A 16016-nucleotide genomic window follows, 5' to 3' on the forward strand; every position below is an offset into this window, starting at 1 on the left:
CCCCCTATTCCCTCACTCTCTTTTCCTTCTGCCCACCTCCCTGCTCCCCCCCCCCCATGCTGATTCAGCTGAGTCTGCATTTCCCACGCCTGCTTTGCTGCTGGAAACTGCGCAGTTTGTGTGCCCAGGCGTCCCTCCAAGGCAGGGCCAGGCTGTTTCTGTCGAGGATTAACCGGGCAGGGTCGGGCGACTCCTCATCGTTGCCGATCACCAGGTAAGATTTGCCGACTTGGAGGTGGAGGCAGCGGCATGCCAGGTCCTGCTCAGGCACCCAGAGCGGCTGCTCGCCCCGCCGAATGGGCACTCGGCGCTGGCGGTAGACGGTGAGGACCGAGGCCGTGAACTGCCACCACGTGCCCGACTTCTCCATGGACAACAGCTGCGCACGGAGAACTGGCAGCGGCAGAAAAAGGAAGAAATGACCCTTGGGAAGTCGCAACATGATGTTGCCCTGCAGCTATGGCGTCACACACACAAGGCTTATACTGAGTGAGATGGTTGGTTCACCTCCATCAGTATTGTCTACACTGATTGGCTGTCGCTCTCCAGGGATTCAGGCAGAGGACCATTCCTGGCCCTACCTGGAGATGCCTGGGATTGAACATGGGACCTTTCACCCCCTTTGTAAGTTGTTCTGTTCATCCCTCCCCAGAAGCTGGAGCATCTCCTGGCCCCCATTTTCAAGCCTGTGATGTCATTGCTGGGCATGTCATCCCTTGCAAAACAAATACCCAATACTTTCCAGAAGGCTTGTGCTTCCAGCAATGATGTGCAGATAGTGGGAACTATGTCATGAACAAGCCTGCACATCTCACCTTACATTTTCCTTTAAAGGTGGGGTTTCCCAGGGTTTCCCATTTCAAAACTATAATCTTTCCTGGCCATAGGGCTCCCTGGCTGTTTTTTTTTGGGGGGGAGGGGGAGGAGAAAAGGTGAATTACAAAATTGTAGAGTTGGAAGGGACCACCCCCCTGCTATTTAGGAATCTTTTGCCCAACATGGGGTTCGAACCCACGAACCTGAGATTGAGAGTCTGATGCTCTACCCAATGAGCTATGTCAGAGGTCTCTGGCATCACTTCTGGGTTCAACCTCCTTTTCGCTCATTTGTAAAGAACAACTTCACACAGAGAGGTTGGTGGCAGAGAGCTGAAAGGGTGTGGGGAGCTGCGGTTTCAGACACGAGTGTGAATTACCGTAATCCTTTTTGCAGTAGTTCCTCAGGTTCATCTGGACACGTCCTCGCGGTGGCTTACAGTGGGTCTGACATTCAGTACCTATTGAATGGATCAGGTTAGGCTGGTGTAAAACCACCTCCCAAATAAACCCTCCAGCAAAATAACATTTCCCTCCCCTGCCCACTCCTTCCTTCTCACCTGCATTCCACTCCTGTGGCGGGGCGACTGTCGTTGTCATCACTTCCTGGATCCCTGTGGGAGGGAAGATATAGAAGAAGCCATTCGATTTTGATTTTTTTAAGTAAAGAACATTCCTCGCCCAGAAGACAGGAAAACTTGGTGAGACAAGAATTCTGGGAACTGTGGTTTGTTCTGTGAACTGCAGCTCTGTGAGGGGTAAACTAATGTTCTTGGGATTACCATATTTTTTGCTCTATAAGACGCACCAGACCACAAGACACACCTAGTTTTTGGAGGAGGAAAACAAGAAAAAATATATTCTGAATTTCAGAAGCCAGAACAGCAAGACGGATCACTGTGCAGTGAAAGCAGCAATCCCTCTTGCTGTTCTGGCTTCTGGGATAGCTGCGCAGCCTGCATTCGCTCCATAAGATGCACACACATTTCCCCTTACTTTTTAGGAGGGGAAAAGTGAGTCTTATAGAGCAAAAAATACAGTATTTGGGGGCAGCCATGTGCTTTAAATGCACGGCATGTCCGCAGCTAAGTCTACCTGCACCAACTTGTTTTTAGATCAGTTATTCTGCTTTTGATTACAGAATGATGAAGAACTTGTCACTCACAGAATTCCTCAGCTCTACGCTGGATTCCATTATTTGACTGGGTGTCACCCACACCCTCCCCACCCAAACTGATGCTGACCACCCTCAGTATTGCACATGAGACCTCAAGAGAATATTATTATTTTGAATTGAATGACGCTGCTGGAAGGCCAGAGCCTGGCTATCTCACATGCTTCAGCATCAGTTCCATTACAGATGGGATCTTTACACTACCTATGAAGTTATTTCCTGATATAGCATCGCCTGCAGAAAGATAAAAGATCAAAGGTTTTCTGGAACACATGTGCTTCCACAGCTATGACCTCATTTCCTGTTTTAGCAACTACTTGGAGGCAGAGCCTCTCAAAGCGCCTTCTCATTCCAGAACAGTGACGGAAAGGTTATTGGAGGGGCTTTCCGTTCACCACCATTGGCAGGATATTCTTCTTCTTCTGCATTATACATTTAAAGCTGCACCATACCCCTTTAAACAGACATGGCTTGCCCCAAAGGATCCTGGGAACTGTAGTTTGCTAAGGATGTCGAGGGTTGTTAAGGAACCTCTATCCCAGACCCTCCAAGTGTCTCTATTTTCCAAGGACAGTCCCTGATTTAGAGAAACCGTCCTGGTTTAATTTGATCCCAGAACGTCCCACTTTTCCTTAGGACGTCCCTATTTTCACTGGAGAAATGTTGAGGATACAGAGTAGGGTTGCCATATTTCAAAAAGTGAAAATTCAGACAGAAAAGTTGTCAAGCCTTTTTTTTGCCAACAAAAAAAAAGTTGTTAAGCCTTTTTTGCCGCATTTCCCCAGACATTTCAGCGGTTTCTGCCCAGACACTGTTTCCAACACCCATTTCAGAGAAATTCTGGATGTATGGAAACCCTAGTACAGAGTTTTCCAACCGCTGAGCCATTTGAAGGCAGCCCTGTATATGGAAGTTGGTTTTTTGAAAATGTTTAATGTTTTATACTCCACCCAGTCAGATGGATGGGGTATGATAGTAAAATTATTATGGAATGGGACGTCCCTATTTTCATCAGAGAAATGTTGGAGGGTATGCTATTCCCCTCAGAGACCTACAATTCCCAGAGTTCACAGGGAAGAAGGCTTGACTGTTAAACCACCATGGATCTTGTTGCTTTGTGAGGGGAATAAAGGTAAAGGTAAAGGGACCCCTGACTATTAGGTCCAGTCGTGACCGACTCAGAGGTTGCGGCACTCATCTCGCTTTATTGGCCGAGGGAGCCGGCATACAGCTTCCGAGTCATGTGGCCAGCATGACTAAGCTGCTTCTGGCGAACCAAAAGCACCGCACGGAAATGCTGTTTACCTTCCCGCCGGAGCGGTACCTATTTATCTAATTGCACTCTGACGTGCTTTCGAACTGCTAGGTTGGCAGAAGCAGGGACTGAGCAACGGGAGCTCACCCCGTCGCGGGGATTCGAACCGCCAACCTTCTGATTGGCAAGTCCTAGGCTCTGTGAAGGGAATAGAGGCCTCTTTAAAACTCAGCATCCTTAACAAACTACACTTTCCAAGATTGTTTGGGGGAAGTCATGACTGTTTAAGATGGTATGATACTGAGATAGATAGATGATAGATACCGTATTTTTTGCCCCATAGGACGCACTTTTTCCCTTCCAAAAATGAAGGGGAAATGTGTGTGCGTCCTGTGGGGCGAATGCAGGCTTTCGCTGAAGCCTGGAGAGCGAAAGGGGTCGGTGCGCACCAACCCCTCTTGCTCTCCAGGCTTCGTGCAGCTCTCCGCAAGGCGCGGGAGCCCGGCGCTGGGCTCCTATGGCTTGCGCAGAGTTGCCTGCATGTCGAAGGCTGGGCGCGCTGAGCTCAGTGCGCCCAGACTTCGCACAGCTCTCCGCAAGGCGCAGGAGCCCAGCGCTGGGCTCCCGCGGCTTGCGGAGAGTTGCCTGCATGCCGAAGGCTTCGCACAGCTCTCCGCCTGTTCTGGGGGCTGGGGTCGGGGGAAGCTCGGGCCTGGGGGGGAAATAATTTATTCCCCTTTATTTCCCCCCCAAAAAACTAGGTGCGCCTTATGGAACAGTGTGTCCTATAGGGCGAAAAAACTGGTAGATAGATAGATAGATAGATAGATAGATAGATAGATAGATGATAGATAGAGATAGTGCTGATGAGGCCTTATTGCATTAGGCTCTTTATTCAACAACAACAACAAAATATATCAAAGCAACATTACAGCAACATAAAATACAAACAGAGAAAATCAATTAAAAGCCAAATTGAAGAAAATAACACATGGCACAAAATTCCTAAAATACTCACCCAGCAATGCCATAAGGAAGTCCTACCTCACCCCACGAAAAGATGAGCCGTGCAATAGAGGCTAATTTAACCACCCAAAACTTGGGTAAATAAAAATGTCTTACTCTGGCTCCTAAAAATTGACAATGACAGGGCGAGTCGTGGTTCCCTGGAGACAGCATCCCACAAATGGGCAACCACTGAAAAATATAGTTGCTGATATATTACTACACTGGGATCAGGGGAAAGATAGGGCTAGCTTATGAAACTTTTAATATAGAAAAGGATATTGCCTTGGTACCATATTGAACAGAATACAGCAGTGAGGTGGCGGCAGCAACTTTATTGAGTTTTCAAAACTTCAAACAGACCCAGTTAAGGTAAAACATTCTCAGTTGTAGGTTATGCTAACATAAAAACAAATTCTTAATATTCCATAAGGTGAAATATATACAGCGGACAAATATTAAGGATGCACCCCTTATAGCGTGCATACTTTATTTTAATTCCAAGAATTTATATTTTCATTTCCTGTGCAGGATTTAAATACCTTGCATTGGAGAATTTTCATATATACTCCAGTTCTGAAGTCTTTATGATAAGAGAATGTCTTGGGATGTGTCCATGTGTTTAAGCCTTCCCCCCACCCTCCACCGCAGCCGAGGTACAGCACTAACCACTATTCTTTATAGATATTATTGTGCTAGATTACAAATGTCTGGTCACTGAAGAGGACTTTATGTTGAATGTGCCTGGATGATTCCTTCAAGGAGCACTTACATTTAACAGGCATTTGGCCTGCAAGCAGATTATAGGACTGCATTCTTAATATTTGCCTGTAGTGTATATTTTACTTTATGGAATATTTAAAGTTTATCTTTATGTTTGTACAACCTACAAACTGAGTATATAACGTACAATTGAGTGCTTTACTTTAACTCAATCTTTTGGAAGTTGTATTTTGTTACCGAGAGTGGAACTTTTTTTTCATTTTTGAGGGTGTTTTGTTTTTAAGCCTTTCTGTTTTTATTGTACTGAAAACCATATGCAGTCGCCCACAACCAGACACTGGGTAGAAAATAAAGGGCCCCAAGATGTAGTCTATGTTACAGAAGTGTCAAGTGCTCCTATTTAGTTTTCCAGCCAGTCTGCCATCCCCCCCATAGGGTACTCCATTCTATTTTTCCCTCCCAACAGGATTTATTGTCATTTTCCCCCAACCATCAGGCTATGTCTACATTAGCAGCTTGAAATGCACACGACGCCAAGCCCCTTTTACTGCGTTTCAAGACTTTCTTTTAAAAATTTGCTGTACACACCAGCGAGGGGGAGAGGATGTCTTCATCTGATGCTTGTTCCCTGCTTTGTTTCCCCATGCCTGCAACAGCCCCCACCGCAACTCCAACAAAGAGGTCATCTGCACATGTGCAATAGCTATCTTTGACGTACACACCTCAGCTCAACTGTGGCTTACGTTTTCAAACCAGATGGCAGCTGGTTTGAGGAAAATGCATCAACAGCGATGTTTCTCAAGAAGCTACAAGGCACATATGGATTGTGGCTAATGTTATGTGTACTTGGCTTCAGACGCTAGCTGTGGGTGTGCACTGGAGCTGGAGTAAACTGTGATATTGTACGTACACAGCCTCAGTCAGCATTCTGTGGCTACTGAGCGTGCCCAGTCCCCATTGGGGTGTTTTGTGGGGGGGGTGTCTCTGTTAGCCTGCCCCCTCCCCGCGCTTCATATCGCACTTCTGCCAAAGGCTGCTGAAACCACTCTGTTCAGCACGGGTGATACCATTTTGGGTACGCAAGCATCAGTACTCAGTTCTGAACATCCAGAAATGGAGGTTTCTGACCTCCAGGAATTAAGCAGCAGCTCAGATGGGTGTCATAGCCTTTTTGACTGAACCGTCATGAACCGCTGGTTCTAAGCAGGATTCAAGAAAAGTGGCCGCACTTACGCATGCAGGGGGCATGGGCGCTTCGGCTTTGCTGGAAACCTGGAGCACAGCGGTTGCAGGTCAGGCCGGTGACTCCATTCTTGCACTGGCACTGCCCTGTGGTCTGGTTGCAAATGGTGCCAACCGCGCCAATGGGATGACACTGGCAGGCTGGAGGGGAAACAAAAGGGGGAGACGGTGTTAGTGGCTTAGAAGGCTGCGAGCTTCTCTGAAACTGGTCTGCCCTTCCCTCTCCCAGCACGGTCTTCTGAGAAGGTGCCATTGTTAGTTACTCCAACGCTGTGTGGACTTTCTCACTGCTGTGCCCCACTTGGAGGGCCTGTTAACACTCCCTCTCCTCTCCACCACAACTCTCCTGCCACAAACAACTTAGGTAAAGGTTGTAAGTCTCAAGTTGTAGACTCCAAAATCGAAAGGATTCAGACACGCCTATGCTACCACTGTAAATATCACAACATTCTCCAGCCAAGAATGAGAAAGCTGCAAGGATCTCTGAGAAGTCTGAGGACTCTCATAAAACTACATTTCCCAAGAAGCCATGAAGGTCACATCAACTTACATAGAAGCTAGCTGAAGGACTTTCCCCTCAGTAGAAGGGGGAAGGTGGCTGACTTGACTTGTCATATTCACGTTTTGCAGATATAACATTGACAGAGGTAGCACACTGGATTTTAAAAAAAAATAATTTTCTTTACATCCTAACTTTTCTCCAAAGAGAACATGGTGGTGTATATGGTTCTCCCCTTCATATAATTCCCCACAACAGCCCTGTGAGGTAGGTTAGGTGCTGACAGCCTCCAAGATAGTTCCTACCACGTGCGGAGATCCTGAGAGAAAACCCCCTACAACGTGGATTGTTCGATTCTGACAAGCCTTCAGAATGTGGCAAACAGTGGAAACAGCCCAGCTCGTATCATGTGAGATGTCAAAAACAAAGGGACGAAGCTGTGCTCAGGTGAGGAGCAAATGGAAGAAGGGGTATATGGCCCTAGGGACTACGCACTGAACTGCCCCCCCCCCAAATGCACTAACAAGCTTCCACGCCACGTGACTGCAGAAATACACTGGGTTGCTCTTACTTAATGGATTTCCAATGGTGAAATCCAGATTAAATATGAAAAATAATGTGGGCTGTGCTTTGATGATGCCAACATTAAAAAAAAAAAAGTATGTGCATGCACAGCATTTATTCCACCATAAACACCCATCTAGTAGCAGCCTAACTCTCATTGCTTCTCCCTAATTCTAAGTATGGCCATTTTAGGGGAGCAGGAGATCAAAATTCCCTGAAACCTTACACAGATACAGTTTTTTCCAGAATTCTGGGCAGTGTGAGAGGGACAAATAAATCCAGGTTGTCAGGAGGCTGTACCCTCACTTTCTCTTATTTCCCTTGTGGCTTATTGGACATTGACAGGGCTAAGCCCACCCAGGTACGACCCCTTCTTTGGGTTCCACTGGTGTGTTGCCCCTATAAACCTTACTCACCTTTACAGGCCTTGCTGCTCACCATGGGCCTGCTGAGGTCACGCTTGAAGCCTGGCAGGCAGTACTGGCAGTGGCGCCCCGCTGTGTGGTGGCGGCAGTTCAAGCAGATCCCACCGCTTCGGCGCCCCGAGAGTTCGAAGAGCTCCATGCTGAACCGGCAACGGTGGGAGTGGAGGTGGCAGTCGCAAGCTGAGGACGCAGGAAGGAGGTCTGTCAGCTCTGCCAGCTGCCCCCTCCCAACCCTGTGGAAATCTCATCCCCACCCAAGAACCCCCATCACCCCCTGCACCCCTGGAGCCCCTCACCTCTGTAGATGCATACCCCGGTCCCCAATTTCTCCTTGAACAAAGGCCGGCCCTGCCAGTAGTCAGGGTACACCTTTGTCCAAGAGCCTGGATTACAATAGTGTTTGTTTGCACCAGTGAAAATAGTCCAATACTCTAAACCATGAGTGGAGAAACTTGTTCTTCCTGAGGGCCACATTCTCTTCTAGGCAACCACCCAGGGGCCACAAATCAGTGGTGGGCGGGGCCAGAAGCAAAAGTGGGTGGAGCAACGAATGTTAAGTTTTCTTTTGTACAGTGGCTTGTTTCTTCACACGCTCGCATACCTCTGCCTTCCTTTTATCCAGGCAAGCAAGAAGCAAGGACACATTCTAGCCAGGCAAAAACACCCAAGGAGGGGTGGAAAGCAGGGCAAGTGGGATGTGTGCTTAGGGAGTGGGTGTGGCCTGGAGAAAGCCCCAGGGGCCAGGTAGAGAGACCTGGAGGGCCACATTTGGCTCCCCTGGCCTGAGATTCCCAACCTCTGCCCTGCTGGTAGAGCATGAGAGTCGGAGTCATGGTTTGGAGCCCCACATTGGGCAAAAGGATCCCTTCATAGCTGGGGATTGGACCAGAAATCAGTGGTTCCCAAATTTTTTTTTGGCCATGCCCCACCTAAGCACCACCTGATGCCCCCCTCCCTGTGACATATAAGTGTTATTATTCAAAAAGTGAACTCCTATTCATGTGGAGGAAGCCTAAAAGGCCATTAACTGTTAATAACTCATTCTCGAACTGCCCCCCTTAAAAATTAAATTGTCCCTCTGTGGGATGATCCTTGCAGTCTCTTCCAACTCTACAATTCTGTGATACGTGGAATTGTGCTGCAAAAGCCCTCAAGGCTGTTAAACATGGTTGTAAGAATGTGAGCAGGGCTACGATCTAATACACAAAGCTAAATCTTGGAAGAGGGGGCCTAAGGAAACTTGGGCCACAATCACACCGTAAATTTAAAATGCTGTGATGCCACAGCCATGGCTACCCCCATGGAATTATGGGAGCTGTAGCTGCTTAAGGGCTGTTCAGAGACCCCTATTGCCCTCACAGGACTACAATTCCCAGAGTTCCCTGTGAAGAGGGATTGATTGTTAAGCCCCTCTGAGAACCGCCGCTCTGGAGAGGAAACCCACTCAGACATGGACCCAGGAAAACCCAGAAATGTGGCACGAAAGGAAATGTGAATGAGCTCTAAATCGCATCAAGCAGTTGGTCCCTTACCTTTCCCGCCCCGACCTGGCCACAGTGATCCATGTGATGGTCACCTCCAGGCTTGACTACTGTAATTCGCTCTACGCAGGGCTGCCCTTGAAGCTGTCCCAGAAACTCCAGCGGGTGCAGAATGCTGCAGCGAGGCTCCTCACAGGGTCCCTGCCATGGGAGCATATTCACCCAGTGCTTTTCCAGCTGCACTGGCTCCCGGTGGAGTACAGGGTCAGATTTAAGGTGCTGCTTTTGACCTTTAAAGCCTTTCACGGCCTAGGACCCTTGTACCTACGGGACCGCCTCTCCCGGTATGCCCCACGGAGAGCCTCAAGGTCCATAAATAGCAACACCCTAGTGGTCCCGGGCCCTAAGGAAGTTAGATTGGCTTCAACCAGAGCCAGGGCCTTTTCAACTCTGGCTCCGACCTGGTGGAACGCTCTGCCTCATGAGACCAGGGCCCTGCAGGATCTGATTTCTTTCCGCAGGGCCTGTAAGACAGAGTTGTTCCGCCTGGCCTTTGGCTTGGAGCCAATTTGATTCCCTCCCTCTCTTTCTTTTTTCTTTTCCTTCTCCTCCTGCGATGAGGCTACATTTTAATATTTTAATGTCTCAATATTTTAATGTTGTATTTTAATTTTGTTTTTAAGTTGTAATCATTCAACTTGTTTTTATTATTGCTTGTAAGCTGCCCTGAGCCCAGCCTTGGCTGGGGAGGGCGGGATATAAATAAAAATTATTATTATTATTATTATTATTATTATTATTATTATTATCGGCCTTGCACACTCAGCCTCTCCCTCTGCCTCACCCACACACTCATGCGCGTCTTTGGGGGTTGCCCGCTGCCAGGGCCTGTCCCAGTAGAAGGCTTTGCAGGTGTCGCACTCCAGCCCGGCTGTGTTGTGGCGGCACTCGCACTGGGGCGCCCCTCCGTCCCGGCCGGCTGCGCACCGCGAGGCGTGTCCGTTGCATTTGCACCGGGCCCCAACCTGCAGCTCCGCCACTCCGTAGGACGCCTCCTTCCTCCGCAACCCCAGCATCCGTGTCGGGTGCATGCGGTCGAACGACACGCGGAGGTCGGTGGCTGTGACCCAGTCCTGGAGCACGGGGCTGTACTCAAACCTCCTGGCAGAGGGGCGGCCTGCCAGGGGCATAAAGGCCACCAGCCCCCCAGTCAGAGGCTTGGGGGCCGTTTGGGCTTCGACACAAGCCGCCTCGTGCTCCATGGCCTTCAGGATGGCGGTGGTTGGCGGCAAATGGTAACGCCGCCGGCAGCGGGTGGAGAAGAACTGGAAGGGCACCCAGGTGCGCCCGTAGTCCATCGACTTGTAAATCGCCAGGGATTCTGGACGCGGGGAGCAGAACCGCAGAGCCACGTAGAGAACTTCCACCCGGCGCCCTAGAGCCAAAGTCAGTGTGGCGTTAGCCGCCGGCTGGGACCACCAGCAGGTGGCGCTGCCCTCGGCGTCGGTGAGGAACTCTGGCAAGTGGGCGTTTTCTTTGCAGCGCTGGCAGAATTTCGAGGCTGGGTCAGAGGAGTCCCGGAAGGCGCACAGTCGTCCGGGAGGGTTCCCGCACGTGCTGGATGCTTCCACCAGGCGCCCCGAGGCCACTTCGGAGAGTTCAGGGAGGCAGTAGTGCGGGTGATGGTTGGCATCGTAGCAGGGATCGCGAGGGTCCGACGCCAGGCCCAGGAGGAATGGGAGGAAAACTGCAAAGCCCCATGGGAAGTGAAGCATCTCTAGGGGGGCAGGAGGGGAATGAGCCAAGAGTCAAAAGCTAACTATACATCACCTGGAAAAGAAGGAGGGAGATAATGGTTGGAGTTGGACTGCTGTTGACAATCGGGGAAGAAGAAAAGGTCACAATTGTTATGTATAATTGCTTAATTTCACACAGAAATGGAGAATACCTGAATGTGTATTGCTGAAGGCTTTAACCTGGGGATTTATATTAAGCTTTCTGAGCTGCTAGATGGGTTGATAATTAACTATTATTGTTCTTTGCTAGTTCTGATGAGATGTTTAACTTTAGATCACATGGGAGGCTATTGAACTGCAAATTCGCCATCTTGGAAGGGTGGTGGCTGTAGTCTTCGTTTTCAGGCTTTGTGGGAGTAAGGATATGAAAACGAGCCTCTCCGGAATGTGAATGCAACTCCAGGCTAAAAGGAGAGAGAAATTTGTTTCTAGGTCTGTTTGGAATTATCTTTTGTTTCTTATAAGATGGTGAGCCTGTGCTGGACATGCACAAGATATTGTATGGAATTATTTGGATGTATCTTTAATGTTTTTGTTCTGTTTTGAAAAAAGTTTTGCACTTAAAGCTTGAATCAAACTTACGGATATAGACAATGTATTATAGAAAAAGAAGCCAGTTTTTATGCATCCAGTTGCTTCACGCTACGCGATATTAATAACAACCACCTCTCCCCATTCTGTCTAGTTTACCCCCACTATTTCTCCAACAACGTAGAGCTTTCCTAGACTGGTGCCTTTTTGAGGGTATATTCCCTGATATACCCTGATGCAGTAATAGTGGTGGATTCATACTGGACCATCCACACATCTTTCTGCTTTATTAGTTGTGCAGTGATGCTCCCCCAAAGTTATCATGCCATTGCCATCTGGGGGAGGGTACTCTACAGCATGGGCGTAGCCAGGATTATTTTTGGGGGGGGGGGCAGGCCTTTTGTTGGAGGGGGCAGAACCTCAGTTTGCTATGTATTTTATTGGTTTTTATTGATTGGGGGGGTAGCTGCCCCCCTGGCTAAGCCCATGCACAATAGCACAACAAAAGCCAGAGGCAGGAATGACTGGAACATTTCTGGTATAATTAGCTGCAGGATTTCAGCAGGAAGCTATGGGACATGCATAGATTGGAAACAGAGCAGTATGTCTGCCCCAAAACGTATGCAGGTGCAAACAGTTTTGAAAGTGGGATTGTGTATGACCACCCAATACCATCATGAGCGCAAATTCACCATGAAAAGGACTACTATATGTAAAACACAACAAATGGGAGGCTCTTATTCTGCTGCATGCAATCTAAAGGTTTCCCCCTCAAGATCTCACTCCTCTTGCAAAATGCCCCATTTTTCTAGTGTTCGAAGTACAATATTTTGCCACTGGGAAAATATGACTCACAGAGCTACGGTTCCCAGAATTCCCTGCGAAGAGGACTGTCAAACTACTCTGTCAATTGTAGCTCTGTGAGGGGATCTGTGGTCTCCTGAGAACTCTTCAGCACCCTTAACAAACTTCCCACAATTCTTTGGAGGAAGCCAGGACTGCTTAAAGCGGTATGATACTGCTAAATAAACAGGGTATTTGTAGAAGCCCCAAAATAGGATGCCCCTGCGGGTGGTCACTCCTTGGTAATCACTAGTAGGGAGGTGAATTTGTGTGTGCGCACACCCACACCCTGCAAGTTGTCGCTGCACCTGTTCTTTGCTCTGTGATCATTCATGGAACAATAATTCACACACACACATATCTCAACGACCCGCTTCAATCTAGAAACTAGGCCCAAAGAGCCAAATAGATGAGAATTTAATGAGCATGAGAAACTAGCTTTAAACCCCCTTTTCACAGTAGAGGCACGAATGGGAATTAACCCGGTCCCAAGGGCTGGGGGTGGGGGAGAGAAATAAAGGGAGGAGGTAATAAGCAATGAGGGGTTGCATCTGGTTATTAGTGTGTGGGTGTGGGTGTAGAGAGAGAGGAGGGTATAACTTGAGAGCGGTGTGCGTCCAAAAATAAATGACTGCTCAAGGAGTGCTAATTTGTGGGATTATGATAAGCCAAAATTCTCAATTTTCCCTGCGTGCCAGCACAGCTGGGGGTTGAGTAAACATGTTAGTTCCCCAAGGAGGCCACAATCATTGCACTTCAGGGCAGAAAAAAGTATGGAGGGTGAGAGGAAATGGAGAAAAGTTTGTACCCTCTCTATGGGGCAGCAGGAGGCTTCTCTTAGCAACGACCAAACCTAGGGATCGAGGAGTCCTCATCTGTGGGTTAGGATAGGTCAGATTTTCAATCTTCTCTGTGTTCCTCATTGATCCTAAGGGTTGCCAAATAACCAGAAAGAAATGCTACCTGACTTATTCTTATGGCAACCTAAGAGCAACACGACAGACTAATAATCTGATTACAACACTTTATATAGCTACTAAATTGTATCTTCATTCAGAGTCAAGTGGCATACAATACATACAAGGTAACACTAACTAATGTGACTTCAGAGAATATCCCAAAGTACGGGGTTTTTCCAATGGTGTATCAAAGAATGATTCAAGCTTGAGGCAACATGCCTTCCAAAATAAGTATAAAGTCCAAACCACAGCACTGGCTGTCATTGTGCATTATTTGTCATTATGTTGTGTGTGGGTTTTTTTTAAAAAAAATAAATAAAGGCAAGCAACACACAAAACACATTCATTCGACAAGTTTTGACGTGTACCGTCCACATATCACTGCCAATACTTAAATCTCCAGCTGTGACATTATAACTTGTACCCAAAGACCCAGTGAAGATATATCTTAAGGGTTCCAGACCCACCCACACTTAACTCACAGATGATATCATTGTAATTCTATCTAGTGCTTCCTAACTTGCTCAGTACAGCCCTCCAGATGTTGTTGGACTACATCTTCCACCATTCCTGACCATTAACCATGCTGGCTGGGCCTGATGATGGGTGCTGGAGTCCAAACAACATCTTGGAGGGCCACAGGTTCCCCATTCCTGGCAACCCAGGCCAAGGGAAGACTAATAATGCTTTCCAGGCAGAGCACATCTGCTCCTATGGGAAAACGAGCCAAGGTTTCACTCATAGGATTTGTAAAGGAGATTTCTTCTTTACATGTGCCCATACCGCATTTTGGGGACGCGGGTGGTGCTGTGGGTAAAACCTCAGTGCCTAGGACTTGCCGATCGTATGGTCGGCGGTTCGAATCCCCGCGGCGGGGTGAGCTCCCGTCTTTCGGTCCCAGCTCCTGCCCACCTAGCAGTTCGAAAGCACCCCTAAGTGCAAGTAGATAAATAGGTACCGCTTACTAGCGGGAAGGTAAACGGCATTTCCGTGTACTGCGCTGGCTCGCCAGATGCAGCTTTGTCACGCTGGCCACGTGACCCGGAAGTGTCTCCGGACAGCGCTGGCCCCCGGCCTCTTAAGTGAGATGGGCGCACAACCCTAGAGTCGGACACAACTGGCCCATACGGGCAGGGGTACCATACGGGCAGGGGTGCCAGCGCAGCACACGGAATGCCGTTTACCTTCCCGCTGGTAAGCGGTCCCTATTTATCTACTTGCACCCGAGGGTGCTTTCGAACTGCTAGGTTGGCAGGCGCTGGGACCGAGCGACAGGAGCGCACCCCACCGCGGGGATTCGAACCGCTGACCTTTCGATCGGCAAGTCCTAGGCGCTGAGGCTTTAACCCACAGCGCCACCCGCAGCCACCCGCATCCCCCCTTCAACCTTTCAAACAGGAGGCCAAATAGTAGGACACATGTCCCGTCCGTCCCCCCCCCCCCCGGAACAAAGGCAGAAGCTGATTGGTTAGGGAGTGGAGCCAGCAGGAGCCAGGGCAAAACTTGGCAGGTCAGGATGATGATCTGGAGGGCTGGAACAGAGCTAGGATGGAATCCGGAAAGAGCAAGACTGTAAGGCAAAAATCACAAATCCTAAACTAGAGCAATATCTAACAGGTCATTTGATGGGCAATACCTGGCCAAAATCCAGAGTTAATGAACTTTCCAGATTCCCAAACTGGACCCCTGGAAGAACACGGTTATCCTCGTCTAACCAAACGCCTTTAGGAGATACTAAATGCACTTTTAGTGTGTCATTTTTGTAAAAACACGCAGTGTGTGGGGATTAGAGAAGACACTATAAGCCACAAACTGTGAAATCTGTGATTGACTGCTTTGGGGTGTGTTTTTATTTTATTTTATGACAGTCCTGAATAAGGTTTGAGATTCAAGTGAGACAGTCAATTATGGGATGGGCTGAGGCGCTGATGGAGGTCTGGCGACCCTAGAAGCCGGATCTCCTGTTTCTTCTCCCTTGATAGGGGATAATCCTTGGAAGAGAGGAAAGTGATGCCTCTGTCTTGTCTCTGATTTCTCCCCCCTCACACACACTAATCACTAATTGCCTGGGGGGCTTTGATTGTGGAGCATTCCTCAGCCACCAGGGAGGTCTCTCCTGTCTCCTGCAGTGTGTGTGGCTCCTTCTCACTGATGGGCAGGCAGTTCCTTGTTCCCAGGCACGGTTGGACCCCCATCCCCATAATCTTCCCCTCTTCTGCAAGGATTGCTTTTGTAATTTCTCCCATGGAGGTCTAGGGGTCTGACATGTGTTGGAACTGGCCATCCACATGGATTTTTTTTTAAAAAAAACAACCCCAAGAGAGTAATGAGTAGGAGTCTGCTCTGCAATAACTTTCCTGAAATTGGATGACCAGGCTCTAGCCAGAAATGGGGTGACAAGGGGACCCTAAAGTACACCAGTGTGTGTGTTTGTCTCTGTGTGTGAGAAAGGCAGAGAGAGATATTCAGAACAGCCAGAACATAAATAACACCTAATCCGCCTGCAGTGATTTAATTGGATTAAATACGAATATAATCAAACCGTATTTAGTCACATTTAAAAGCAAGCACTCGGCAGTCATCCAGCCGAATTTTATTTATTTATTTATTTGGCATATCTACAGCTCAGCTTTCATCACGGCTGTGGCTCAGTGTGGTTGCATTTGTACTTTGTATGCAAATAGTCACAGGTTCAATCCCAGCT

The 16016-nt window shown here is 48.4% G+C and overlaps 1 protein-coding gene across 3 annotated transcripts in view; it reads right to left on the reverse strand.

The window, feature by feature from the left end:
* Positions 1–51: 51 nt before the first annotated feature.
* LOC114581563 (netrin-1) overlaps positions 52–16016 on the reverse strand; it is a 38407-nt gene continuing 22442 nt past the window's right edge. For 2 of the 3 annotated variants that reach the window (XM_077917049.1, XM_077917048.1), the window contains exons 2-6: positions 10028–11013; positions 7694–7882; positions 6206–6355; positions 1196–1429; positions 52–393 (exon numbers count right to left, since the gene is read on the reverse strand). In XM_077917049.1, coding sequence (XP_077773175.1) covers positions 65–393; positions 1196–1429; positions 6206–6355; positions 7694–7882; positions 10028–10958 — 1833 coding nt within the window. In that variant the 5' untranslated portion in view covers positions 10959–11013 and the 3' untranslated portion in view covers positions 52–64. The remainder of the gene's footprint in view (positions 394–1195; positions 1430–6205; positions 6356–7693; positions 7883–10027; positions 11014–16016) is intronic. The other variant, XM_028701823.2, reaches the window with a different exon arrangement.

This window comes from Podarcis muralis, chromosome 13 (genome assembly GCF_964188315.1).
Source record: "Podarcis muralis chromosome 13, rPodMur119.hap1.1, whole genome shotgun sequence".
Taxonomy (NCBI): Eukaryota; Metazoa; Chordata; class Lepidosauria; order Squamata; family Lacertidae; genus Podarcis; species Podarcis muralis.